We start from the raw sequence: 27798 nt of genomic DNA on the forward strand, positions 1-27798 counted from the left end.
CTTTACTCTATTGGTCTCCCTTCTATTTTCATAAATTCCCCTCCCCACCTTTTTAAAAATTCCTTCCCTCCAGCTCTTTTTCTAGCTTCTGCATATGAGAAAACATTTAACCCTTAACTTTTTGAGTCTGGCTAATCACTTAGCATGATGTTCTCCAGTTCCATCCATTTGCCAGCAGATGACATAATTACATTCTTCTTTATGACTGAGTAAAACTCCATTGTGTATATGTAGCACATTTTCTTTATCCATTTGTCTGTTGACAGACATGGAGGCTGGTTCCACAACTTGGTTATTGTAAATTACACTGCTATAAACATTGGTTTGCATGTGCCACTATAGTATGCTGATTTTATTTATTTATTTCCCCAGAGATTGAACCCAGGGGCCCTTAACCACTGAGCCACATTTTTAGTTTTTTTATTTTTTATTTTGAGACAGGGTCTCACTAAATTGCTTAGTCCTTACTAAGTTGTTGAGGCTAGCTTTGAACTTGCAATTCTCCTGCATCAGCCTCTTGTGTCTCTTGGATTACAGGCATGTGCCAACTGCACAAAATTAGTATACTAATTTTAGAATAAAGTCAAGAAATTAATCTAGGAATCAATAAGTGAAATGGCATCAAATTAAAAAGCTTTTACCATAAAGGAAACAAAAATGTATTGAGAGAGCCTATAAGAATGGGAGAAAATCTTTGCCACTCACTCTTCTAACTCAAAAAACTTAACACCCAAAAAGCAAAAACCCAATCAATAATTGAGAAAATTATCTAAACAGACATTTCTCAAAAGAAAAATGCAAACAACCAACAAATATGTGAAAAAATGTTCTACATCTTTAGCAAATAAGGAAAATACTAATCAAAATTACGCTAAGATTTCATCTCCAGTTAGAATGGCAATCATCAAGAATACAAAAAACAACAATTGCTGGTGAAGATGTGGGTGAAAAGGTATGTTCACACGTTGTTGGTGGGACTGCAAATCAGTACAACCACTTTGGAAAGCAGTATGAAGGCACTTCAAAAGATTACGGCGGAACCTCCATATGACCCAGCTAGCCCACTCCCTGATATGTATCCAAAAGATCTGGAGCTAACTATACTACTTAACTTTTCACTTTCACTCAAGCTGTGTGACCTGAGCTTCCATAACTTCGAATGGAAAGAGACCTAATTCATGTGGTTAAGAAAAGTATAGGCATAGTACGGTTTTTGTTGCTTAAAAAAAAACTGCTTAGTTGAGTGGGGTGGCTCGTACCTGTAATCCCACCTACTTGGGCCACTGAGGCAAGGGGATCACAAGTTCGAGGCCAGCCTAGGCAAGGTAGCAAGACCTGTCTCAAAAAAAAAAAAAAAAAAAAAGTTTGTGGCCGTGGCTCTGTTGCAGAGAAAGTACCTAGAACACTTAAATGAAGCCCTGGGTTCAATCCCCAGTACTGCAAACACTTTCTCTGTGCTACCTAATTATAGGAAAGAATTTATTTTGTATGTTGGAATTAAACAGTGTATTGCTGTAGTCATTTTTGAAACACGACATGGAATATTGGTTCAAAAACTACAAAGCCCATATTTTCATCTGTCTTTTTAAAATTTTTTTGTGGTACTGGGATCAAACCAGAAAAAAATGGAACTAAGGCAAACTTGAATAGGATTCAGGTTAGTACTTTTCCAAGCCTTAATTAGTATAAGTTTGGACCACTGGGTAGCACTTTTCCAAATCCTAATTAGTATAATTTTGGACCAATAGCATTGGTACTTTTTTTGAACCTTGATTATCATAAATTTGGACCAAGAGCCTTTGACCTAAATGCTGTATAAACCCCTAGACTAGCACACTCAGGCAGCAACCCCTTTTGGGTCCCTCTGGCCCTGTAGAAGTTTTGTTTCTATGCAAAACTTGAATAATTCTACTCTTACGCACATTCATTCTGGTCTCTGAATTTCATTTTTTGAAATCACAAGACAAGAACACAGAAAGAAGAAATTGACAGTGAGCTGCTGGGGTCTGCTCCAACACGGGAGGGCATAACCCACCATTAAGAGTTGCAACACATTTTATGGCTGTGGAGGCCTGCACCTTACACAGACCTCACTCACTCGTCACCAGCAAGCAGAAGCAGAGAATTGGATTTCATCTCAAAACTCTGGTTTCAAATCACAAATACATCTAGAAAATAATAGTTATGAGGTCTTACATCTTCAATTATGCTCTGCATGTTATACAATGTTTATAAAATAGTAATTAAAGAGTAAGACCAATTTTAAAGAATTTTTATTTATTTATTTTTAAATTTTTGTACTTGTAGATGGACCAGAATGCCTTTATTATTTTGTTTATTTTTATGTGGTGCTAAGGATCAAACCCAGTGCCCCACACATGCTAGGCAAGCGCTCTGCCATTGAGCTACAGCCCCAACCCTGAAATAGCTTTTAAAGCACGTGGCAGATCAAAACATAACGCGAAGACCAACTATATAAAAGCTATGACAGTTGAAATTTAGAACTCTAATATAGCAGCAATATTAGCACTATAGCTAACTATGTGTTTTGTTGGTATACAACAGAATCTGCCAGCCTTGCAACTGAGTTTCCCCCTTCCTATTTTTGTTGGTCTTGAGTTCATAGCAGTATCTACATATTAGAAATTGATATGTAGGATCTGAAAAAGTTCCTTTTTGAGGCCCACACAGGTTCCAATCTGTCTAAGGTTTGCCTAGCAAGATGGAGGGGTTTTTTTTGTCTTCTGGAAACACAGAGTCATCAAGTTCTCTGAAAAATCCTCCTAGGTAATTGAAAGAAAAAAGAAAAAAGAAGAAAAGAAAAAAAGAAAGAAGAAAAAAATCCCCATTCCATTCTCAGTCATTATCTCTTCAAATAGTGCCTCAATCCTATTCTTTTTCCTCTCCTTTTGTATATATAGTAGACATTTCACTGTGTCTCATGCATATTTTACCTTCTTTCTGGTATGTTTCATCTCTTTTCTCTCCACGCATGACTGCCCATCTTTAACATATCAAAGTTGACCTCGAATAATGGATCACTTCATGAATAGAACAAATAAATGGAAATTCTTTCATTTCCTTCTTCCCACACTTAGTGCTACTGTGTTATAGTTGGGCCTAAAAATGTCCCCAAAGAGCTCATGTGCTAGGCCATGTAGCAATGTTCAGAGGTGACAAGTTTTGATTATAAGAGCTATAATCTCATCAGTGGATTAATACATTTGATCAATTAATAATTTGAATGGGGTGGGGAATAGCTCAGTTGGTAGAGTGCTTGCTTTGCATGCACAAGGCCCTGGGTTCAATTCCTGGCACCACAAAAAAAAAAAAAAATAATAATAATAATAATTTGAATGAATTACTGGTGGTAACTATAGGTGGGCGGAGTGTGGCTGGAGGAAATAAGCCCCTGGCTGCCAAGCTCTTCCACCATGATGTTCTGCCTCATCCCAGGACTATAACAATGAAATTGGCTGACCACGGACGGAAAATGTGAGACCGAAATAACTATTCTTCCTCATAAGTTGTTCTTGTCAAGCATTTGGACACAACAATGAAAAGTTGACAAACATATATTGCCAAGACACATTTTGCTTCCACATATTGTAAATCCAACAAAATGTTGCCATTTTTGCATTAGTCAGTTATTTTTTATTTTTTGGGTACTGGGGAATGAATTCAGGAGCATTTGACCACTGAACCACATCCCCAGCCTTATTTTTTTTTTTTTTTTTGTATTTTATTTAGAGACAGGGTCTCACTGAGTTGATTAGTGCCTCACTTTTTCTGAGGCTGACTTTGAACTTGCAATCACTGTAATCCCCTGGGATTACATGCATGCCTGGCAGTTATCTTTTAAAGTGATCAAAAAATAAGAAAAAATATTGTAAAATTTACTCTCGTTTGCACTATTTTTAACAGTCTTCATGTCTTTGTGTAGATCCAGATTTCTATCTGAAAATACCACTTTTGCTTAAAGAACTTTAACATTTCTTTTTTTTTAAATTTCTTTTATTTTTTACAGTCTACATTTTGATTCATTGTACCCAAATGGGGTATATCATTTTGTTTCTATGGTTGTACACAATGTAAATTCATACCATTCGTTTAGTGTAGGAGTGCTGAAAATATCTTCTTTCAGTTTTCATTTGCTTGAATATTTATTTTAAAAGTGTTTTTTGTTGAGTATAAAATTCTGGTGGAGAGCATTTATGTAAGTGGAAATCTTATTAAGTTTCCCAGAAATTATATGAAACCTAAAAATCTGGTATGTCCTGGTATAATGTTATAAATCATAATTTAAGATGTTATATGTCACAGGAATAACAAAATTTCCTTGTTAAATACATTATAATGAACTCTTATCAAATCTTTAAGATTTTTAGTGGCCATTTTAAGTTTTATCGTCCACAGACCATTCTGATGTCCTGAAAGCTGTTTATGCAATTATAATTCTAAAAAGTGTTTTGTCTTCATGGAGTATTCAGTAGATTCATGGAAGGAATCTGAAAAGTGTAGGTTTCTAACTTCAAGATCTTATCATTGCACTAGGTAAGAATTTCCAGAATGCTAATGAAGAAACTGGTTAGTTCACATAACTGCTAACCCAACATCAAGCAGAATGAGAATTAATAACATGGGACTGAATGGACTGCTGAAGAAAAATTAATTTTTATGAACTTTTATTTGAAACATTTCTGATTCTTTAACAAACTTAGGGAAAACATTTTCTTTTTTTTCCCCCTCTTATGTTGTCTAGAGCTTCCAACAATTTGATAAAGTTTACCTCTGTGAACAAAGATAAAATAATTATTTTTCACCCTATTTGCTCCCTCTAGAATTTGAAAACTATTAGTGAGTATTCTTATTGTCATGGCAATATCATTATTTGTGTAAGCTCAATAACAATTTTTCTCCCTATAACAGTACACAATTGGAAACAGTAATTATATTACCAAGACTGACTGAAAGTTAATGATTATGAAAGTTGGTTACTGGTTATGAATTACCTTTTCATGCAATTACTGATAATCTGTCCTGTAATACATTTTTTCACTTTTCAATTTATTTTATTTTTTCTGTTTAAATTGTTAACATTATTTTGATGGCACTTGCCACACCTTGTCTTTCATCTTCACATCATTTCCAATTCTGGAGATATAAATTGTGTTAAGATTTTAGAGAGTTTTAATTCATTTTATGCATTTTTTTTTCAAAATTGACTCTGCAAAAGCACATTACATGTCGACTTTGTGTGTAAATATTGTGTGTGTATGTAGATATCTTGAAATTTTCTCAATAAATGAAGAGATGTCCTTTGAGATCTTGGCTCTTTGAATCACACTGCATATGCAGTGGTAACTGGTAAGCAATAAAGGTTTTTGACCAATCTTATTAAGACTTGGGTTGTCATTATGATATTTCAGATGACAGCAGTTATGAAGTTGAGTGTACACAATTACCAACCATAATGATATTCATTTATATAATTCGCTTTTTTAACTTGTTTATGAATACCATCCATTTGCAAATAATTGTTACACCAGTGCAACTGTCAGTATACCTGAATGTTTATGCTTGCAAAAATGTTGACTATTTTATTCTGTAAAGTGGTCTATGATGTGTTCTGTCCTGTTTTTCTGTTTCTCAAATAAATTCCTTTTAATGTAAATAAATGTTTTAAATAATTTTAATTTTTTTCCAGAATGACATTTTTAGGATTTTGATCTTTTAGGATTTTAAACATTTGGGATTATGGTGTTCAGGATTGTGTCTCTTGGGGTTATGGCCCAAACGCACTTTAGTGACTAAAGAAGTATCAGGATGAAGACAGGTCTTAAAGTAGGAAGCCCAGATACATTGCAGTAATGCAAACAAGAGAGGATCAAGGCTTTACCCTAAGGCTGTGGCATAGGAATGGAGAAATTTTTTTTTTTTTTTGCCGTACTAGGGATTGAACCCAGGGCCTTGTGCTTGCGAGGCAGGCACTCTACCAACTGAGCTACATCCCCAGCCCAGAATGGAGAAATTTTTAAGGTGGGAGAATTATAGGATTTGATGCTTGATTAGATGTGAAGCATGAAGGAAGAAGAAAGCAGGGTGCATAGAGGTGCACTTCCTACACAGGCATTATAGGAGGGCAGTTGGCAGAGGGGTGGGAGAAGATAAGGAGTTTGACTTTAGATATTACTGACTCGGAGAAGGATGTTAGATGTCTAGGTAGAGGTATTTAGTAGGCAATTGGATATTCCTATTCATTCCCCGAGGGCCTTGCAGTTTTGTTTCTCACTCTGTAACCCTAAGCTTAGTCCAAAACCTAGCCCTAAACTTTGATTGAATAAACAAACGAATCTCACCAGGAGTTAGTAATTTGGAAGAAGGGTTCAATTTGGTGGTCATCTTAGAGCTTCTGCAACATCGCAGGAGTTTGATGATGGCTGCAGGATTGAACTCCCGCTTCAAAATCTATCTGGATAATAAACCTTTGGAATGACAGGCACTCTTGGAAATGTGGCCTCGGACAGACGACTACTTTTTATAACATCTACATTTATTTTGAAGACTTTTTTTTATTGTACTCCAGCATACCTAATAGCATTTGTTAACTTTATGGTCATACATTAATACCTGTCAAATTGGTTTTAATTGGGGTGGGGCGGGGTTGACCTCATGTTTCCACCCCTCAGGTGCTGTCGGCATCTTCACCTCCTCGCTTTTCACAACTCCAAGTTCCAAGCGCTTATCAGGGTTGTCCCGGAATGCCCGGGAACCGGTACCTGAGCTAGGCTAGGCGCGGTCCTTCCGCGAGCCCAGGCAGGGGGCGGCGCTCGAACCACTCCGCCTGCTGACGCGACATAGGCTGAGATCACCTCAGGCGCGCGCCGTGCAATCACAGAGCGCGCCGCCGCCGCCACTCGGTAGCCGTACCTCTCGCCCCGAGATCCCTCCGCCGAGCCCCTCCCGCACCGGCTGCCGGCTCGCCGCACCCCAGGCACGCAGCCCTGGGTTGCCAGCGGTTCTCAGGGAGTGGTCGTCTCTTAAGCCTATTTCTCTTTAATCCCTGGGTCCCTTGTGTCACAGACGCAGCCCGCTTCCTCAAATCCTATCTCTGGCGCAAGGAGACCTCGGTCTCGTGGAGCACCTCTGAGGGCGTGGCCAGTTGTAGGCTCCGCCCCTTTGGTGACGCAAGTGGTGGCGCGCGGCGAGCGGTGGGTGTGGGTAGTACTGGGTTTAGTAGGAGTCCTGAGGTCTGGCGCTCTCCTGACGCCCATCTGTTAGCTGCTCTCGCTCCACCTGCTCCGAGGAGCGGCGGCGACCTTGGCCTCCAGTGTCTCCGGTGGAGCGAAGCGGCGTCCAGGATGGTGTTGCTGGGCTTCCTGCAAGCTGGCGGGTCCGTGCTGGGACAGGCAATGGAGCGGGTGACTGGAGGCAACCTCCTGTCCACGCTGCTGATCGCCTGCGCCTTCACACTCAGCCTGGTTTATCTGCTTCGCCTCGCTGTCAGCCACCTGGTCCCACTACCAGCCGGGGCGGTACGTGCAACTTCCAGGATCAGGGCGCGGAGATCAGCCACCTCGACGGCGGAAGGGCTGGCATGTGCTGTGTTCACGGCGCTGACCCGCTCCCTGGCCAGGCAGCGGGTCTCGGGAGGCGGTCGTCTAGTGGTCCTGTCGCTAGTGACAGCATTGCTGCTGGTGGCTGTGGCAGTCGTGATCGCCGTGGCCTTGCTGGCCTCGGTGCTGGGGGCCGTGCTGGCCGTCGTGATTCCAGTGGTGGTCGTGGCGGCTCTGGCCGCGTGACTGGTACTGGCCGGTGTCGTGCTTGCTGCGCTTGTAATCAGAGCGATAACTATGGGCTGCAGCAGTGGTGGCCTTGGCTGTGGTCCTGGCTGTCCTGTGGTTCTGCTGGCCTTTATTGTAGCATTGGGGCTCATAGTGAAGGCCTTGATGGCGATGCTATTGGTAGCTGCCTTCTTCCAGGAGGCTGCTTTGTGTGGTTCAGTGACCTGTGGACCATTTCATTGCCCCTTATGGCAGTCCCTGTCCAGAGGGATGTGTTAAGTTTGCGAATTACGTGGTGACTAGAGTGTGGTAAAAGCTTTCCTTTAGTGTTAAAATGTCAGTTTCTCTGATTTAACAACTTCTTTGACCACCACCTTTAAATCTTACAAATATTTTTGATCCGTGCACCATTAGCAATTGAAAACGACTCTGACAATGCATTGTACATTGGATTTAGCTCAAAGTTCTAAATAGCTTTTAAAATAACTTTCCATGACAGGAAGGAGGCAAAGTTACTTAAATAGTTCCCTTTTTTCTTTTACTTGTTTTTTTAAATATATTTTTTAGTTGTAGGTGGACACAATACCTTTATTTTGTTTTTATGTGGTGCTGAGGATGGAACCCAGGGCCTCATAGGCTTGCACTCTACCACTGAGCCACAACCCCAGCCCCATAGTTCCCTTCTTTCTATACCTGAAGTTACTGTTTGGCTTTTTCTGTTCCTTCCTTAGTCAAGATTCTCCGATTAAAATTGCGAGTGGTTGAAGTGAAGAAATAATGACTTGATTTCCTTGTTTGCTTGCTTGCTTGCCTTTTCTTTTTCTACGAATGGTTAGCAAAGTTGCCTCCAGCCACCAGTAATGTTGTACATTCTTGATAGTGGCCAATCTTTTAAAATTTCAGTATCTTTCTGTTTCTCTAGTCATTTATCTTATATCATGTTTTGAGTTTCTCTTCTTTTTAACTATAGCTACTCACCTAAGATACTGACAGTTTGGCTGTCCTTAAAGTTACTTTGGATGCTTCACTTTTTGATAACTTTTTTTTTTTTTTTTGCAGTATTAATGTATTAATGTATTACTTTAATGTATTAAAGTATTAATGGCAAATTTCATTTAATTGGTCATGGAACTAAAGTGGATTTTTCTCTTAAAATGAGAATTTATTATTTTTTGTTTTCTCTTGCAGAAAAGTCCACCATACATTTTCTCTCCAATTCCATTCCTTGGGCATGCTGTAGCATTTGGGAAAAGTCCAATTGAATTCCTAGAAAATGCATATGAGAAGGTAAGTCTTCCAAATAATTAGAGGAAAAGAAACTAGTTTAGATAAATGCTTTTCAATGTTTTCTTTTATTTTTTTAGTTGTCAGTGGATCTTTATTTTTATTTATTTATATGTGGTACTGAGGATTGAACCCAGTGCTTCACACATGCTAGGCAAGCTCTCTACCACTGAGCCACAACCCCAGCCCTCAAAAGTTTTCTTTTAAATGGCAGCACATTGAAAAAAAAAATTGTGATCTTACACTTACTGACAGTGTAGAAACCATAAAATTGATGCTGCTCTGGTTTAAGACATTGGAGAGGCCTTTAAAACCTACCCTTTTGTGCTTGCTTTGCAAGCACAAGGCCCTGGGTTCGATCCCCAGCACCAAAAAAAAAAAAAAAAAAAAAAAACCTACCCTTTTAGGTTCTCCCCATGTCCTGGGGGTAGTCCTGAGATACAACTAAGAAAACTTGTAGTTCTGGCAACTTAGGGTATAAAAAAACTATTGTTCTAAAGTTCGTTTTTACTGAATATAGTTAAAATTGACCCTCATCTTTCTTAACCATGCATCTGAAGTTTTCTAACTTGCTCTATACATGTTCTGTGATTTCATTCCCACTTGGATGTCCCATATGACACCATGAGCACTCAAATCTTTGCCCTTCTCTTTTCTAAGGAGTTTTCCTATATCAATTTAACTGTTTATTCCAGTCCTACTTTAGATCAATTAACTATTGTACCTGACAATCTTAACTTAGGCCCCTTCTGGTTTACTTGTGCAACTCCTTTGACTATAACCATTCTTTTTTTTAGAGGTGGGGGTATACTGGGGATTGAACTCGGGGGCACTTGACCTCTGAGCCACATCCCCAGCCCTATTTTGTATTTTATTTCGAGATAAGGTCTCACTGAGTTGCTTTTGCTGAGGGTGGCTTTGAACACAAGATCTTCCTGCCTCAGCCTCTTGAGCCTCTGGGATTACAGGTATACACCACCGTGCCTGGCTGACTATAATCATTCTTTAACTTCATTAGATCTTCTACTTCATTTTGTCGTCATTTACTGTTCTCAACTTGTCAGTCTTGTTTCTTCCTTTTTCTACTTTGGTTTTGGGTCCCATTATTTCAGTTACGTTCTTTTTAGTAGTTTCTTTGCCCCTACATCTTATTTCTGGGCTTATCTGGCAGAATTAACTGGGGTGTGTGTGTAGGGGAGGTAATTACTCATTTTATTCTTCCCTGTGCTAGGTTAATTTCTTCCCGATTGCCTACCTTGCATGAAATTTGAATTCTGCTCAATAGTTCTTTGATGTTCCTATGAATGCCTTAGTTTCTCACTTTTCTCAATGAAGAATTCAAACCTTCACTTTACTAAACTTGAATCTTTTTACCTCTCCATCAAAGTAGATAACTTTGTCTCCTATTTAAAGAGTGATTAAAAGCTCTCCAGTGAGAACTCAGTTTTGAACGTACAAATCTACTTGACTCTATTCTCTTTCTTCCTATCACAATAATAATTTGAAACATTTACTTTGTGTCGTGATTTGATGTTTTATATAATTTTTTTCCCTGAAGCACCACAAAGACTTTAGGGTATATCAATTTTATAACAAAACTGTGAAACAGTGATTATATAATTTGTTCTTGGGCTCTTTGCTAGCCAACAGCAGGTTAATATCTGCACAAAGTCTGATTTCTGGGCCTATGGATGCTTTTAATAATGATGATGGTGGTGGTAATAATAATAATAGAAAATAAGTCACATTTACTATAGCTGTGGCACTTCTTTGCCCTCTGTATAATTTATATAAATTATGTATATAACATATAATTTTGGGCTAGGGATATAGCTCAGTAATAGAGCACTGGCCTAGCATGTGTGAGGAATCCCCAGCACTGCAGAAATAAATAAGCAAATAAGTAATCTTAACAATAGCTCTGTTAATTGAGTTCTGTTTTTTTTTTTTTAATTGCCATTTTATAGATGAGGGAAACTGAAGCACAGAGGTTAAGTTTTCTGACTATAGGACCACAGTCACATAGCGAGTAGTAGGTGGAGGAGCTGGGACTTGAATCTAAGCAGTTTGGCTTCAGAATCTGGTGTTCTAGCTTACTATGTCCTATCATCTTAATTTTATAAAATTTTCACCTCCTGTTGGAGGCCAACCTCTCTACCCCTCATTTGTCCCACAACATTATACTATTTCTTCTCTCAATATGTATCTTCTCTCTTATGTGAATCTTTCCCTTTTTCTCTGAAAAATTCTCAGTGTCATGTATTTAAGAAGGTCAAAGCTTCTCTTAACCTCTGTCTTCTTTCCATGACTTGTCTATTCGCTGTTTTCACAACTCCTGTTTACGAACTTATCAGTCCACCCTAGTCTCTTCTCACTCCTTCACCAGTGAGCTTTATGTCACTAATCCAGTGAACTTGGCTTCTTTGACTACTTTTTTTCCAACTCAGTTGTGGGTAGATGGCTGGCTGTTTCCTGTTGGGGTTCTCTGAGGTTTGGTCCTACATTTCTGTTTTCTAGGTGATCTTGTCTACTTGCAGTTTTTAGTTACTGGCCATGTGTAGATGTGTGTAGCCTGGGTTTCTTCTCTTGAGTTATAAACCTGGATGTCCAACTTTCATATGATTCTTTTTCTTAGTTGCCTCCAAGTCATCTGAAATCCAGTATTTCTAATTTTTAACCACTGAGTTTTCGCTCTGTAATCCTAGTTGTCCTATTCTACTCTTTTTTTTTTTTTTTTTTTTTTTTGTAGTTTTATACTAAAAGCATAAAATTCCTTTTTTTCTTGTTTTTTTTTTTTTTGTTTGTTTGTTTTTTGTTTTTGTGGTACTGGGGATTGAACCCAAGGCCTTGTGCGTGCAAGGTAGGCACTCTACCCAACTGAGCTATATCCCCAGCCCTAAAATTCCTTCTTGATAACTTCGCTCTCCATCAGTCTACCACCATGTCTGCAGATTCTGTCTCCAGAATAACTTGTTTATCTGTCTTCTTCTGTTTCCACTATTTCACCATTATCCTTTGCTAAGTACTTGTCATCAGATTTCTGCATGTCTTCTGACTGGTTCTCTGAAATCCCTTCTCCTATCCCCCATTCTTTGCACATAGCAGACAGAGGGCTCTTTTCCAATGTACATAGATCAATGGTCTTCCCCACATAGTTTAAAACTCTTGGCCTGGGGTTGTGGCTTAGTGGTAGAGAGCACTTGCCTCGCATGTGTGAGGCACCGGGTTCGATTCTCAGCATCTCATATAAATAAATAAATAAATATCCATTGACAACTAAAAAATATTTAAAAAAAAAAAAAACTCCTTCAAGTCTATGCTTGTAAAAAAAAAAAAACTTCCTTAATATGATTTATCAGGTTCTTTGTAGTCTATACTTAAACTTGACTGTCATCCCATCCTTTCCCTCTTTTTCTCGCACCTTTAAACCCTTTGTGCATTTTTGACTACCCATCCTTGAAGTTTCAGCCCAGGTGTCTGTTTCTTCTTAGGTGCACCCTTTTTAGGTTCTCTCATCAGAGAGTTGCTTTCCTTTGTGTAATATTTGTCACATTTGCAATTTTATATTTGTTAATGTTGATTATTTGATAAGTTTGTATCTTTTTCCAAGGGTAAAGAGTCTGACAGTATTTTTGTTTGTGATTATATTCCCAAAGCCTAGTCTTTAATAATAATAAAAACATTGCAAGGTAAAACTTTTAATACCTAACAAAATTTAACAACAAGCCCTATAGGATCATGGATCACTCATATCAGGACACTGGAGTCTAAGTATCTCTTCCTTAAGCCCTGCTTCTCCTGAGGGGCCCACCTGAAGTGCTAAGGTGGTAGTCAATGACAGGTAAGGTCCTCACAGGAGGACAACCTAAGACAGGCACACTTTGAGTAAGGTGGAACCCCAAACTGCTAGGGTGATGTTCCATGATGGGTAAGACCCTCCCAGGGGCAACCTAAGACAGATACACCCTTAATATAAAACAAAAAAGGGGAAATGTTGGGACTAATGACACATTAACTAACTCAGGCTGACTCCTTACTCCCTGGCAAGTGAGAAGATCAAGGCCTCAAAGGCGGTTTCAAAGTTAATGACCGGGCTGGGGAGATAGCTCAGCTGGTAGAGTGCTTGCCTCGAAATCACAAGGCCCTGAGTTTGATCCCCAGTACCAAAAAAAAAAAAAAAAAAGTTAATGACGATAAATCGGACCACCACCAGGGATTGGTTAACAACAGTTCTCCGAACGTGATCAGCTCAGGCTTGCCATGTAGTCCTGTGGGACTCTCGCCTGCATGAACCCCCATGCCTTGCTGATCTTTAAGCTGATTGGTTCCCGCCTAGCCTTCACCCTACATAAAAGCTGTGTGACTTCCTCAATAAACGAGTTCCTGCTGTGAAAAAGAAAAAAAAAAAAATTTTAACAACAGTAACAACAAAATGAAACCATTCAGCATTGGTGAGATAGTGTAAAACTGATAACTAAATAAACCTCCAGTGTCTTCACATAGAAAGTACTGTAGAAAATATTTTGAGTACCCCTGGAAGTTTTTTTTTAAGCCAGGGTGGAAATGTATATTTTAGAGGTGTTCCATAAAGATGTTCATTGCCGAATTATCCATGATAAAAACCAACATAAAAACAGAACCCTGATACATTATCCATATGTCCAAAATGATAAAGCAATTTAAGTGTAAGTTAACATTGTGATGTCTAATGATAGAAAAAAGTAGATATTTAATGTTTTAATAATAGAAAATATTTTCAATATAAACAGAAAAGCAGAATAAAAGTTGTATTTATACTACATTTGCAATTGGATGAATATAATTATAAATTGGACAAAGATGGGAAGGAAAAGTATGGCAAGATGAAAATAATTTGTTTTAATGTTTATGAGTGTTTATTTTTTCAATTTTTTGTGATTTAAGAAATTAATATCTTGGTGCTTTGGATCTTTTTGTAATATAATTCTGGATACTCTTCTCTTTCTAGTATGGACCTGTATTTAGTTTTACCATGGTGGGGAAGACATTTACTTACCTTCTGGGGAGTGATGCTGCTGCACTGTTTTTTAATAGTAAAAATGAAGACCTAAATGCTGAGGAGGTCTATAGCCGTCTTACAACACCTGTGTTTGGAAAGGGAGTTGGATATGATGTGCCTAATGCAGTAAGTGACACTTATTTTGAATAAAGACCCCTTACTACATTCTTACTAAAATAATTCTATCTAGTAGTATAATATTATACATTTAAAATGTAGAAATAATTTATTCCTTGGTTCAGAAAATATGAAGAAACATGATACATTTCAAAGAAGAAAAACAAAACCATGTGTAACTTGTAAGGAATTTTGCATTTTGTTTTATATTTGCTGGCATAGGCTAAGTAATTTTAAAGGGCTTCCTACACAAAGAAGTGGAATCAACAATCATTTAACATATTGGGATTTGCTCTGAGAAGGTAACAAGTAAATCCTATTATTTCATCAAAAGGACTTCCTATCAACTCATTCCTGTGTGAAATTGTAGCATAACAGCTTTGAGTTAGAAACTGCTGACTTCACAGGTCCTTTTTTAATGTAGCTATTTCAAGTATAAAATATGTTTGTGTTTTTCCCATCTAAAGTAAAAACTGAAGTGTTATAAGTTGGTATAGAACATGAATTAGATAACTGGCCCAGCTGCTTGGTTGTAGACTCTGACTCTTAATATACATAACTCAGTACCTAAGTAGAGTAGTTAACAATAGACATTAAAATGTTGTTTCTGGGGGTGGGGGAGTTGTGGAGGAATGAATGGTTCTCAAGTTGAAAAGCAAGGGCCTTGGAAAAACCCTAGGATTTATTTACTCATTTTTTCCCCACACATTTTATTAGACTTCTAAAATATAAATGCCCTTGAGGGTTTAGCATTAGTTGTCATATAAATTTATTTTTTAAAACTGTTCTAATTAAACTTCTGGGAAATAGTGTCACTGAGGGATGATGACTTTTTTGGGGGAAATAAAATAGAGTATGCAAGAGGATGAAAATGTCAAAGAATAATGGGCCTTTGGAGATTGTTTTGGCATCTTGGTTGGGTTGGGATACTGGAAGCTAACCAGAATAGGAAAAAAGGAACCCTCAAGTATCAGGCAAAGGGACTGTGGGAAGGTAAGGGATTTCCAGTAGATTTCTCTAGGATCCTGGCAGCAGGCGCCTTTTTTCTACTTGTTACTTCAGATATATGCATAGGCGCTCTAAGTTACCCACATCTGATACAATTTTTAAAAATTCTTGTACTCTTTTTATTTTCAATTTTCTAAAATATAGGTTTGCATGTTAGAATAACCTAATGAATCTTATGATGAAACAAGCATATATTTTAATACTGTATACTCTTAATTTTTTTTTTATTTGAAGATTTTCTTGGAGCAGAAGAAAATGTTAAAGAATGGCCTTAACATAGCCCACTTTAAACAGTATGTTTCTATAATTGAAAAAGAAACAAAGGAATACTTTGAAAGTTGGGGAGAAAGTGGAGAAAAAAGTAAGCAAAATGTTTTACATTTGTCTTTTTATTCTATTTTTCTGAGAATAGAAATGTAGTGTGTGTATGGGTGGATATATATAAAGCAGAATACCATGTATGTAGAACTACCTTGGATTTAATGAGAGGGACATTTTCTGATTACGTGGGGTTGCAACTGTGAATCCAGTCTTTATATTGGTTTACAGTAAGTGTTGCCTTCAGAGGCAGTGGCCATATCTATAGCAGGAAGCAGCATCTATTCACAGGGCAGCAGACCCTCACATTCTGGGTTTGGGCTTCAGCTTCTAGAAAAGGTCTAGAAACTTGGTTTTATTTTTAGGATACCTAAAGTCAGTGTGATACACACAGACACACACACACACACACACACACACACAGACACACACACACATGTCATGGTATATATAATTATATATAGGTTTTATAATTTTGTATATATATACATACACATATAGAACTATGTAACCTATAATAAATATATATTAATGTAAATAATGTATAATATATTAATGTAGGTGATATATTACTAACATATAATACATATATACAAATATAATATATATTATATACAGATGTTTTGATGTGATAATTTTTCTAACTATACAAAAAGCTGATGTATACATTAGAATGCCAATTTAATAAATACACATGAGACATATAATTATAGCATCAAGAAGACCAAAATATTTACTGATCTGTTTTTGGCAGATCTAATTGGGAAGCCAAATGCTATTTGGAAGTTCATTTGGTGGATGTGGAATTAGGGAATAGGGAATTAATTGGATGAACTTTATGACTTGTGTCATCAAATTGTGTATGCTGGATGCATGTCTCCAATGTTGGTATGTGCCAGTTGGTAATTAGTTGTAGTTTTCTTTTATGTGTAGCCAACACTTCAGTTTTTAGTCCTGATCTTCCTACATTTGACTTGGAAGAAATCCAGTCTTGGGTCTTAGACTACCATTCCTTGAGAAAGTACCTCATTATTGTTCTCATATGCTCTAAATGACCTTTTGGCTCTTTTGTTGTGTGGTGACCTGGAAATAAGAGAACCACATTTATTTTAATATCCATTTTGATGAAGAAGAGCTCATGAATGAGGTCTAGAGATGCCTTTGTGGCCTCTATTTTGGAAGTCCAGAGGGACCCGGTATGTCCTATAATTTGGCTTATTACCTTTATTACCTTCAGTGTTCTGCATAGCCACATCATCTGTGAGCAGACTTTTTTTGTTAATGGGATCTTGTTTGTTCTTGAGTTTTTAAAATTCTTAATTCTCCTTAACAATCCCTTTATATCTTCAAGAAAACAATCTTTAAAGTCTTTGGAAATAGTAATGAAAATGCTCTTTTATCCCCTAGATGTGTTTGAAGCTCTTTCTGAGCTCATAATTTTAACAGCCAGCCATTGTTTACATGGAAAGGAAATCAGAAGTCAACTGAATGAGAAGGTGGCACAGCTGTATGCAGATTTGGATGGAGGTTTTAGTCATGCAGCCTGGCTGTTGCCAGGTTGGTTGCCCCTGCCTAGTTTCAGGTATGAATAAAGAAGATAATCACTCTAATTTAGTTTTGTGCAATTACTTTAATGTTGGTATGCTTTCAGATTTGGGAAGAATATGAATTGCCATCTTGGAAAGTATGACTTTATTTTTTATTTTGTTTGTTTGTTTGTTTTTGGTGGTGCTGGGGAGTCAAACCCCTGGCCTTGTGCATGCTAGGCAGGCACTCTACCAACTGAGCTATATCCCCAGCCCCTGACTTTATTTTTTAAAAATATTCTTTTTTTTTTTTTTTGCAGTACTGGGGATTGAACTCAGGGCCTTGTACTTGCAAGGCAAGCACTCTACCAGCTGAGCTATCTCCCCAGCCCCCTAAAAATATTCTTATTTTTAAATACAGACGCAGAGACAGAGCTCATCGAGAGATCAAGAATATTTTCTATAAGGCAATCCAGAAACGCAGGCAGTCAGAGGAAAAAATTGATGACATTCTCCAAACTCTGTTAGATTCTGCATACAAGTAAGAGGTTTTCAGATCACATATTAAGTTGAAATCGGAAACTACACATTAAAACATGGTTAAATAGCATTTCCAGTTAGAAAATAAGGATGTTGGCAAAGTCAGTAGCTGTGACCTTTGGGACTTTTAAAATTGCTAAGACATATAATATTTGGATCTCATGCTTTACTGGCATCCCAGTGACTAGGCCTGGTGAAAATATGCTAATAAATGGTAGTGAAGTCTTTTGTAACCAAAATCATGTTTTCTACTGGTTGACTCTTTGAGGGGGAAAAATACTCTTGAGTTGTAGGCAGATGAAGGAGGGTATTTATATTATACATAAAGTATTTGTTATGACCTTTTATTTAAAGGTTGAGGCATGATACATGTCTGCAGAAATGTTAAGTTTGTGCATGTGGTTCATTCCGTAGGGATGGCCATCCTTTGACAGATGATGAAATAGCAGGGATGCTGATTGGACTCCTCTTGGCAGGGCAGCATACATCCTCAACTACTAGTGCCTGGATGGGCTTCTTTTTGGCCAGAGATAAAACACTTCAAGAAAAATGTTATTCAGAACAGCGTACAGTCTGCGGGGAGGATCTTCCTCCTTTAACTTATGATCAGGTTGGTTGGATTTTTCAGTTCCTTGATGCCTTGAAACTTCCGAGTATCTGTGGCTAATTTGTCCCCATTAAAGGGAGACATTGAGGTTTTCCGTATTTACATTTTAGCTTAAATTGATAAACTGCTTTATTTTAGAAAATTTCCCATTTCCTTGCCTAAAATATCCTGTTACTGCTTCTTTTCATTAAACTTTATCAGATATGTTTTAGATGATTCCTGAGAGATCTCTGGAGTTGTTTCTTTGGTACTTGATTTTTAAAAAAATTTTTATTTTTAGTTATAGATGGACACAATACCTTTATTTTATTTATTTATTTTTATGTGATGCTGAGGATTGAACCCAGTGCCTCACACATGCTAGGCAAGTGCTCTGCCACTGAGCTTCAACCCCAACCTGGTACTTCTTGACTTTAAAGTGTGTGTTGTAGAAGCCTCTGAATTATTGTGTCCAGAAAGGCCTGTGCTTGGGCATAGTAGTAATGGACTCTAGAAATCCACAAATACTGCACATGGCTTGCTGGCAGAATAGAGAGAAGGGACTCACCACACAACCTGAGATTCTACCTTTGAAGCAGACCCTGGTCATACCCTCTTCCTGTTATTTTTTTGTGTTTGGTTCTTTATTAATATGGTATATTACATTGATTTTCAGATATTATTATTTTCCTGGGATAAATCCTACTTTGTCATATAGTCATTTCCATATGTTGCTGGATTTTGTTTGCTAATGTTTTATTGAAGATTTTTCCATGTATATTCACAAGGGATATCTGTAGTTTTATTATGTTGTCTTTGGCTTTGGTATCAGGGTCATACTGTTCTTAAGTTGAGTTTGAAAGTATCTTTCTCCTGTTTTTCTGAAGACTTTGTGAAAGATTGGTATTAATTCTTTTTTACATATCTGATAAAATTCACCATTAAATCCATCTGTCTGTGCTTTTCTTTGTGAGAAGTTTCTTGATTACAAATTTAATCTCTTTACTTGTTATAGCTATATTCAGATGTTCTTTTTTGGGGGGAGGGGTGCCAGATTCTCTAGATTGTGGCTTTTAAGGAACTTGTTCATTTCATCTTGTCATATATTTGTTCATAGTATTATTTTATAATCATTATTTTTGAAAGATCAGTAGTGATATCCTTCTCTTTTTTAATCTCAATTTTAGTAACCTTTTAAATACGATATTTTAATGGATTTAAACTAACGCCATAAAATCGATCCACTTTAAAGTGTAAAATTTTGTGTTTTTTAGTATACTTAGAGTTGGGAAATCATCATCACAATTTAATTTTAGAATGTTTACATCACTCACAAAAGAGGCAGTACCCATAAGCAGTCATGTTCCATTTCCCCTGTGCCTTATCTCTGGCAACCAAGAATCACTAGTCAGTTTACTATTATGAAACACTTGAGATTGGGTACTTGATAAAGAAAAAGGATTTATTTAGCTCACATAAATATATATGAATATATATAAATATAATATTATAAATAAACAAATATATATATATATTTATTTATTTTTATTTTAAATGGGAGGATCAAAGTCCAAATAGCATGCACTGGTTCTGGATAGGGCCTCTTGGCTGTACATATCATGTCAGATGGCATCATGGCAGGAGTGAGAGCGCACATAGCGAGAGAGGAAACCAGAGCAGGAGTAGGGATTATCTTGCTCTTTCTATAATAGCCTTCTTTCAAAAATTAACTCAGGGTCTCTTGAAAATTACCTTAATCCCTTTGAAGGACAATACCTCCACTAGTTCCCACCTCTTAAAGGTCCTGTCACCTCTTACCTTCACACTGGGGATCAACTTTTCAACACATGAAACTCTGGGGGACACACATTAATGTTATCCAAACCATAGCAGCATGTTAAGTTTCATCCATGTTGTAGTGTGTATCAGTACTGCAATCTTTATCACTAATAGTATATGGATAGGCTGTATTTTGTTTATGCATTCATCAGTTTATAGACATTTGGGTTGTTTCCACCTTTTAAGTTTTATGATTAATGTCCCTTTAAATGTTTGGGTACTGATTTTGAGTGGACATTTGTTTTCACTTTTGTGGGGTGCATGCCTAAGAGTAGAATTACTGGGTCATGTGACATATTTTTTATACTTAACATTTTTAAGAACTGCTAGACTGTTTTACAAGTGATTGTACCACTTTTCAATCCCATCAACAGTGTGTGAGGCTTTTGATTTCTGCAAATCCTTGTCGAACTTGTTATTGCCTGACTTTTTGTTTATAATGGTGTGAAGTGGTATTTTGTTTCTGTTTTTTTTATCCTTGATATCCTCTTTTACCTTAGTATATCTTCTTTTGAGAAACATCTGTTCAGATCCTGTTCCCATTTTTAAAACAGGCTTTTTATTGTTGTGTTGTATTAAGGTTATATATTTTTCTTGATGTGCTCTTGGTATCTAAGAAACCATTGCCTAATCAAAGGGTGCAAAGGTTTTGTCCTGTTTTCTTAACATCTTATAGTTTCATCTCTTAACATTTGGGTCTTTGATCCATTTTAAGTTAATTTCTGCATATAGTGTGAGGTAGAGAACCAGCTTACTTTTTGTTGCATATGGAAATCCAGTTGTCCTGGCACTATTGAAAGGACCATTCTTTCTCCATTGAATGGTCTTGTAAAAAATTGATGATCAATTTAGGACTTTATTTCTGGATTCTGAATTTCATTCCATTGATCTCTGTGTTTAGCCTTATGCCATTAGTATAGGTGTGTATTAAGTTTAAATTTGGGAATGTGAGTCCTGTAACTTCATTCTTTCCAAGGTTGTTTTAGCTCCTTTTAATTCCTTTAATTTCCACATGAATTTTAGAGTCAATTTGTCAATTTCTGCAAAGAAGCTAGTGGTAGTGATTGCATTGTATCCACTTATAAATTTGGGAACATTGCCTTAACAATTTTTGTCTTTAGACCCATGAACATGGGGTGTCTTTCATTCTTTTAGGTCTTTTAGTGAACAAGAATTACACTTTCATTAAATATATTCTTATGTATTTTGTTCTTTTTGATGTTATTCTTCTGCCAGTTCAAGTCTGCTATTGAGCCACTCTAGTGAAATTCTTTTTTGTTGTTGTTTTTGACACCAGGGATTAAACCCACATGTGCTCAGCCACTGAGCCACATCCCCAGTTCTTTTTATAGTTTATTTTGAAACAGGGTCTTGCTGAGTTGTTTAGGACCTCACTAAGTTTCTGAGGCTGGCCTCAAACTTATGATCCTCTTGTCTCACCTCCTGAGTCTCTGGGATTACAGGTGTCCACCACCACACCCAGCTATTGAAATTTTCATTTTGAAGTTCTTATACCTTCTAATCCAGAATTCCTGTTTAAAAACAACAAAACAAAACTCTACTGATAATCTCTATTTGTTGAGGTTTTGTTGCATACTTAGACATAATTCTTAGACAAGTTTTCTTTTTTCTTTTTTTGGGAGTGGGGTTCCTTTCTTTTTGTTTTGTTTTTTCTTTTTTGGATTTGGGGATCGAACCCAGGGCTTTGAGAATGTGAGGCAAGTACTTTGCTGCTGAGCTTCATCCCAACTCTAGACATATTTTTCTTTATTTCTTTGAACCTATTTATAATAGTTCATTTAAAGTCTTCTTCTAGTCAGTCTAATGTCTGAACTTCTATAGGGACAATTTCTATTAAACTATTTTTGTCCTGTATTTCATGTCCTATATTTTATGTCCTATATTTATATATTATATTCTATGTCCTATATTTTGTCCTATATTTTCCTATTTGTGTGTGTGTTTGTGCGTGAGTTTCTAATATTTTTGTTGCAAACTGTATATTTAAAAAATGATGTGGCAACTCAGGAAATCAGATTCCCTCTTCCCTAGGTTTATTGGTGCTAGTTTTTTGGATAAATGTGTGTATTACTCTTTGTTTAGTGACTTTTCTAGATTAATTATATAAAGTCTGTCTAATGAAGTCATTGAATTCTTTGCTTATTTACTTTAGTGGCCACCTAATTATTAGAGATTTCTAGCAATGTATTATACAGTAAGTCTCCTAACTTTTTACTAAGGGACTGTATGTGTTGGGAAATATTTATTAACACTTCAATAGTCAGTTTAAACTCTGCCTTACCCTTCACTTCCTGTGTATGCAAGTCAGCTATAAGTGAGAGATTAGTGCTCCGACACATCTGAGCATGTGCATTGCTCCATACATGCATATGGCCTTCAGATTACCTTATGTGGAACTTCCCAAAGTTTCCTGTACACATCCCATTCCCTAGTTTTTTCTTTTATGCTTTTTGTTCTTGTTAGCTTCAACTGATATCACCACTTCAGATACATGGCATTGTTAAATAATTTCTACTGGATTTTTTGTGTGTGTGTGTGGTACTGGGGATCGAACTGAGGGCCTTGTGCTTGCGAGGCAAGCACTCTACCAGCTGAACTATCTCCCCAGCCCTTCTACTGGGTTTTTTTGAAATATTCATTCTGGCTCCTCTATAGTTGTTAGGCTGCTGTTGTTGCCATGCTGTTGATTTCTGAAGCTACCATGAATCTGGAAGTAACATTAGTTATACTACCACAAAGCTTATTCATCTCACCAAGATTTAGCTTTTTTGTTCTTGAATTAACTAATTCCTCTTAGATTATTATATGTCTTTGGCTAATCTAGAGTTTTGAAAAAGTTGACTTTGATTTTTGTTAATATTCTCAATTTTTGGTGGAGTGACTTGTAGATTCTGGCAATGCCATTCTTCAGGGTGAATGTCCCTCTTCCTGTTGGCTTGCTCTTCTTTGTTCCCTTGTTGATGGCAGACAGTGGTAGAACATTTTAATCCCGGCTGTCTGTAAACACTTACCTCTGTACTTCTACCCAGAATACAAGCTATCTTGTATTAATCAAGAGGTGAAAATAATTTATGCTGCTAAAGTATGTTAAATATTTGTAAAAAAAAATCAGGAAATATTTTCTGTTTTTTAGCTCAAGGATCTAAATTTACTTGATCGTTGCATAAAAGAAACATTAAGACTTAGACCTCCTATAATGACCTTGATGAGACTGGTCAAAACTCCTCAGGTGAGTCTCTTGACTAGATCTCCCCTTCTGTGTTCCTAGAATTTACTTATCAAAATGAAGAAATTTTAAGTATCAAAGAGAACTTTTTAAATCAAAAAGTAAAATAGTCATCACTTCTACATAATTTTTGACTTTATACTAAGTATGTGAACATTTTTACATAATTGTAGATAGTATGTATGCTAATTTTCAATGCCAATTATAGTTTTCATTTTCATTTAACAGTTGAGGTTTTTAAAAATAGAAGTGTATTTTTTCCTTGGTTTTAAAAATAACATTTTCTTATTAAAAAAAAATTCTAACAGTATAAAGTATATAAATCAGATAGTAAAATGGTCCCTGAAATTGACTCTGCCTCTGAGGCATTATGAATGTGTACATGCTTCCAACTCGATGTTGGCTCACTTGGAAATCATTTGGAGTTAAAATAATTTTTAGCTGGTCTATCATCTAGCAAGTTTTAAAATATATGTATAACCCAAGTATATGAATACTTTTATTATACAATGATTTAATTATTTGGTAGTATTTTAAAATTCTTTAATGAAATGTGTTGCTTTCCTTTGTAGACTGTTGCAGGGTACACCATTCCTCCAGGACATCAGGTGTGTGTTTCTCCCACTGTCAATCAAAGACTTAAAGACTCTTGGGTAGAACGTCTAGACTTCAATCCTGATCGCTACTTACAGGATAACCCAGCATCAGGAGAGAAGTTTGCCTATGTGCCATTTGGAGCAGGTAATATGATTATTTCATGAGCTTGAAATGTTTGTCCTGGTTACATGTTTGTCTCTCATAAAAAATCCATGTGTTTTTTATTTATAAATATCCTTCCCTTCATCAAAGGGACATTCCTGCAGATTATTTTAGGAATAGAATCTTTCTAAGTTGGAAAAATATATTTCATTTGTAGTAAGGGAAACTGATCTCTGAATCCTTGTACAATGCTCCATTACCTTCTAACCGACATAGTTATAGTAGGTCTAATTTTATAGTCCATTCTTGTTTTTCTTTATTATATAAGTGTTTAAAGCTCTTTGCAGATTCTATTTTAAAGAACCATTGGAGTTAGCATACCATTCAGGGAATTATTTCAGGTTAAATATAATAACAGATTACCAGCATTTCAGAAAACAGAACAGTCAGCCTTTAAAATTGAAGCTTTTCGGACTGGGGAGATAGCTCAGTTGGTATAGTGCTTGCCTTGCAAGCACAAGGCCCTGGGTTCAATCCCCAGCACCACAAAAAAAAAAAAAAAAAAAAAAAAAAAAAATTGAAACTTTTCTGGATTGTTCATGAATATTTTTGCCCTCTGTATTCTATGGCTACTTAGTTGGTCTTTCCAGAGAGATCATTTAAGTGTCAGATGACTTTTTTATCACTAAGGAAAATATATAAACTCTGCTGGGAACTTCAAATTTTAGCTTTACTTAATCTATAACTTGAATAATATAGTATATAACATAAAAGGATAATTGATTGTTAATAGTTGGAAGACGCATTAGTTGTGTAGCACAAATTCTGCCCCAGGAGAGGAATCATTTCTAAACTGGCAATTATCTAGCTTCCCCTTCAGGAAATGGGTTGTTCAATTATCTAATATGGCAGCTTATTCCATTTTTGGTCAGCAGTCATTTTTAGAACTTAATATTAAATCAACATTTTATTAATAGTTGGTCTTAATCATGGTCTCTGAAATTATATTGTATATTATCTATGAGATGTTTTGTGATTCAAACCCTTTTGTACATTTAACCAAGATAGATGTTAAACTTCAAAGAAAGTCATTGGAAAAGTCTTATAATTAGCCAAGTGCCATTTTCCTAAAAACATTGAAAATATTCTGTAATTCTAAACTGTTTTTATCCTTAGTTTATGTGAAGGAAGATTCATTTTTGTTTTTAGATGTTGACAGACCTTTATTCATTTATTTACATGTGGTGTTGAGAATCAAACCCAGTGCCTCACAGATGCTAGGCAAGTGCTCTACCACTGAATTACAACTCCAGTCCCAAGATTCATTTTTTAATTGTACTGTTTTTGCATTTGCTGTTCATCTAAAATTATGCAAACAAATATCACTCTAGGCTAAAAGAGGTGAGAAAGAATTTGATTTGATTCTGATGAAAACTTTTATTTTTTAAACAGGGCGACATCGTTGTATTGGGGAAAATTTTGCTTATGTTCAAATTAAGACGATATGGTCTACTATGCTTCGTTTATATGAATTTGATCTCATAAATGGATATTTTCCCACTGTGAATTATACAACAATGATTCATACTCCTGAAAACCCAGTTATTCGTTACAAACGAAGATCAAAATGAAAAAGGCTGCAAGGAACTAACATGATATATTATTGTAAGCTGCAAAAAATTTGAAGAGAATGAAGTTTACGAAACAGCTCTCATAGTATACTGTTTGAGTGTGTAATTCTAAAAGCCAGTTTAATTTATGATTTTAATATTTTATTAACTGAATGATTCTATCAAATCTAATGGCATTTGAAACATTTTATAATAGTTTTGATACTACATGTGCTTTGAGGAAACCAAAGTTTATTATTAAAAATAATTGTTTAGGGGGATCTAGGTAATTAACAGACTCCAAATAGTATGATTTCCAGGTACTAATTTTAAAAACTACATCGCTCTTGGCAAATAAGGTTAGGAATTTTCAAATCTGGCCCTAGTTTTACAAGGTATAAAAAGCCCTGGGAAATACATGGAAGGTCATAGTTACTCATTTATCTGGGGAGTTTTTCCTTGTGTGTGTATATAAGAATGGAAGAGTAGGGAATAAACTCAGTTAAAGCTTTGGATTAAAGAGAATACTATAAATAGTTTTGGTATGATGATATTCAGCAGTGATAGAGTTAAGTTGTAGAAAAATATATCCTTTGAACTTCTAACTGGAAGCACTATTTATTGGAAGTTGAGAGAGATCTAGGACCATGCCTTGATAATCATATTTCCTAAAAGTAATAAATACTAAAAAGACTACCCATGTGTCTTCATATACTAAATATTACATACTTCTCCATCTGATAAAAATCTTGTTCCACAAGGTCACATCTTTGTGCACCAAAATCAAGTCCTTAGGGGATAATTTTGTTTTCTCTGGCTCAGTGTTATTCCCTGCCTCCTTCAAAATCCAATTAGGGATGTTTCTATTAGTAGTTCCATTCATTGAAGTAAATAAACTTTTTTAAAGTATAGGATATGAGATCATGGAACTCTGGCTTTAAGATAAGGTAATATGCAGCAGGTTCTTGGTATTATGGTCATATTCTATAAAGGCTATGTTCAGGAATCAGTTGACTCAAATTATAACTGGGGGCCTAATTATATGTGATACCTGTAATTTGATCACACAATCTGTTTTTACTACATGAAGTCAAATATTTTCCCTTATGTGTATTACAATTCTGTTTAAGAGGCTGGAAGACTTGTTAAATTCTAATTGTGAAGACCAAATCTCTGTTACAGTTTTTCACATTAAAGTTCTCTCTGAGAAAAATATAGTCTGTGTTCATGAATTGTAAAGTGTGTGCTTCAGTGAGTTAGAATTCAGAGAATCGAGGAAACGATGGGGGAAATAACATCTTTATTTGCACTAATTTCTAACTGCAATTTAATATTTTCCATTTGTTAATTTAGGCAACAAGCTATGCTCATATTAGCAGTAACCCAATAAATGTGTTAATAGAAATCAGATATTTTCATATCAAATTACAGATCCTTCAGATCTCTTGAAGTATCTAAGTCTCAACACTATATTGTATATTATCATAATTAGACTCACTGCTAGATTCCATTAATGTTTTATTTTTTTGTACCACGGTTTGACCCCAGGGTTGCTTAACCACTGAACCACATCTCCAGGCTCTTCTTATAGTTTAGAGACAGTCTTGCTGAGTTATTTAGGGCCTCGCCAAGTTGCTGAGGCTGGCTTTGAACTTGTGATCTTTCTGCCTTAGTCTCCCAAGCTGTGGGATTACAGGTGGCTTATAGTATTTTAATATTTTAATATGCACTATATCAAATTTAAAAAGTTTAATAATTATTTGTATATAATTGATTTTCTTTGCAATTCTATATTTTTTTTTCTTCAAAAGCATTTTGAAAAGGATTGATGGCTTCACCAGACTGCTAGAGATCCATGGCAAAAAAAAAAAAGAGTTAAGAACCCAAAGTCAAGCTGATCTTTAGCAAATAGTTTTAGACTTCAACCAAAAAAAAAAAATTTTTTTTTTTTTTTCCTTTGGGTGTGTTGGTGCTGAGGTGAACCTAGGGCCTTGTGTATGCTAGGCAAGTGCCAGACTTCAGATTTAGTTTTTAAATCACAAACTGACTGTTGAGAAGCCTGAGTAAGTGTGGTTAGCAGGAGAGAACTCAGTTGCTAAGTGATTGACCCATCTGCTCTCTTCTGTCCCTACAACAGAATAGTCCTGAATGGCAATCATATTAGCTCACGGTTTTTACCTGTAAGAAAAATGTAGCCCAGCT

At 36.3% G+C, this 27798-nt stretch overlaps 1 protein-coding gene across 2 annotated transcripts; it reads left to right on the forward strand.

The window, feature by feature from the left end:
• Window positions 1–7174: 7174 nt before the first annotated feature.
• Window positions 7175–26809, forward strand: LOC124991648 (lanosterol 14-alpha demethylase). Of its 2 annotated transcripts, XM_047562380.1 has the most exons (10): window positions 7175–7535; window positions 8973–9071; window positions 14056–14232; window positions 15466–15592; window positions 16957–17131; window positions 17497–17616; window positions 18030–18225; window positions 23195–23290; window positions 23860–24028; window positions 25439–26809. In XM_047562380.1, exons 1-10 carry the CDS (start codon window positions 7362–7364, stop codon window positions 25615–25617), a joined length of 1512 nt encoding a protein of 503 aa, XP_047418336.1. In that variant the 5' UTR covers window positions 7175–7361; the 3' UTR covers window positions 25618–26809. The 2 variants fall into 2 exon arrangements, with proteins under 2 accessions (XP_047418336.1, XP_047418335.1); XM_047562379.1 differs by lacking the exon at window positions 17497–17616 and having other exon boundaries at window positions 7214–7535.
• The last annotated feature ends 989 nt before the right edge of the window (window positions 26810–27798 follow it).

The sequence above is a fragment of the Sciurus carolinensis genome, chromosome 8, assembly GCF_902686445.1.
Source record: "Sciurus carolinensis chromosome 8, mSciCar1.2, whole genome shotgun sequence".
In the NCBI taxonomy this organism is placed as follows: domain Eukaryota; kingdom Metazoa; phylum Chordata; class Mammalia; order Rodentia; family Sciuridae; genus Sciurus; species Sciurus carolinensis.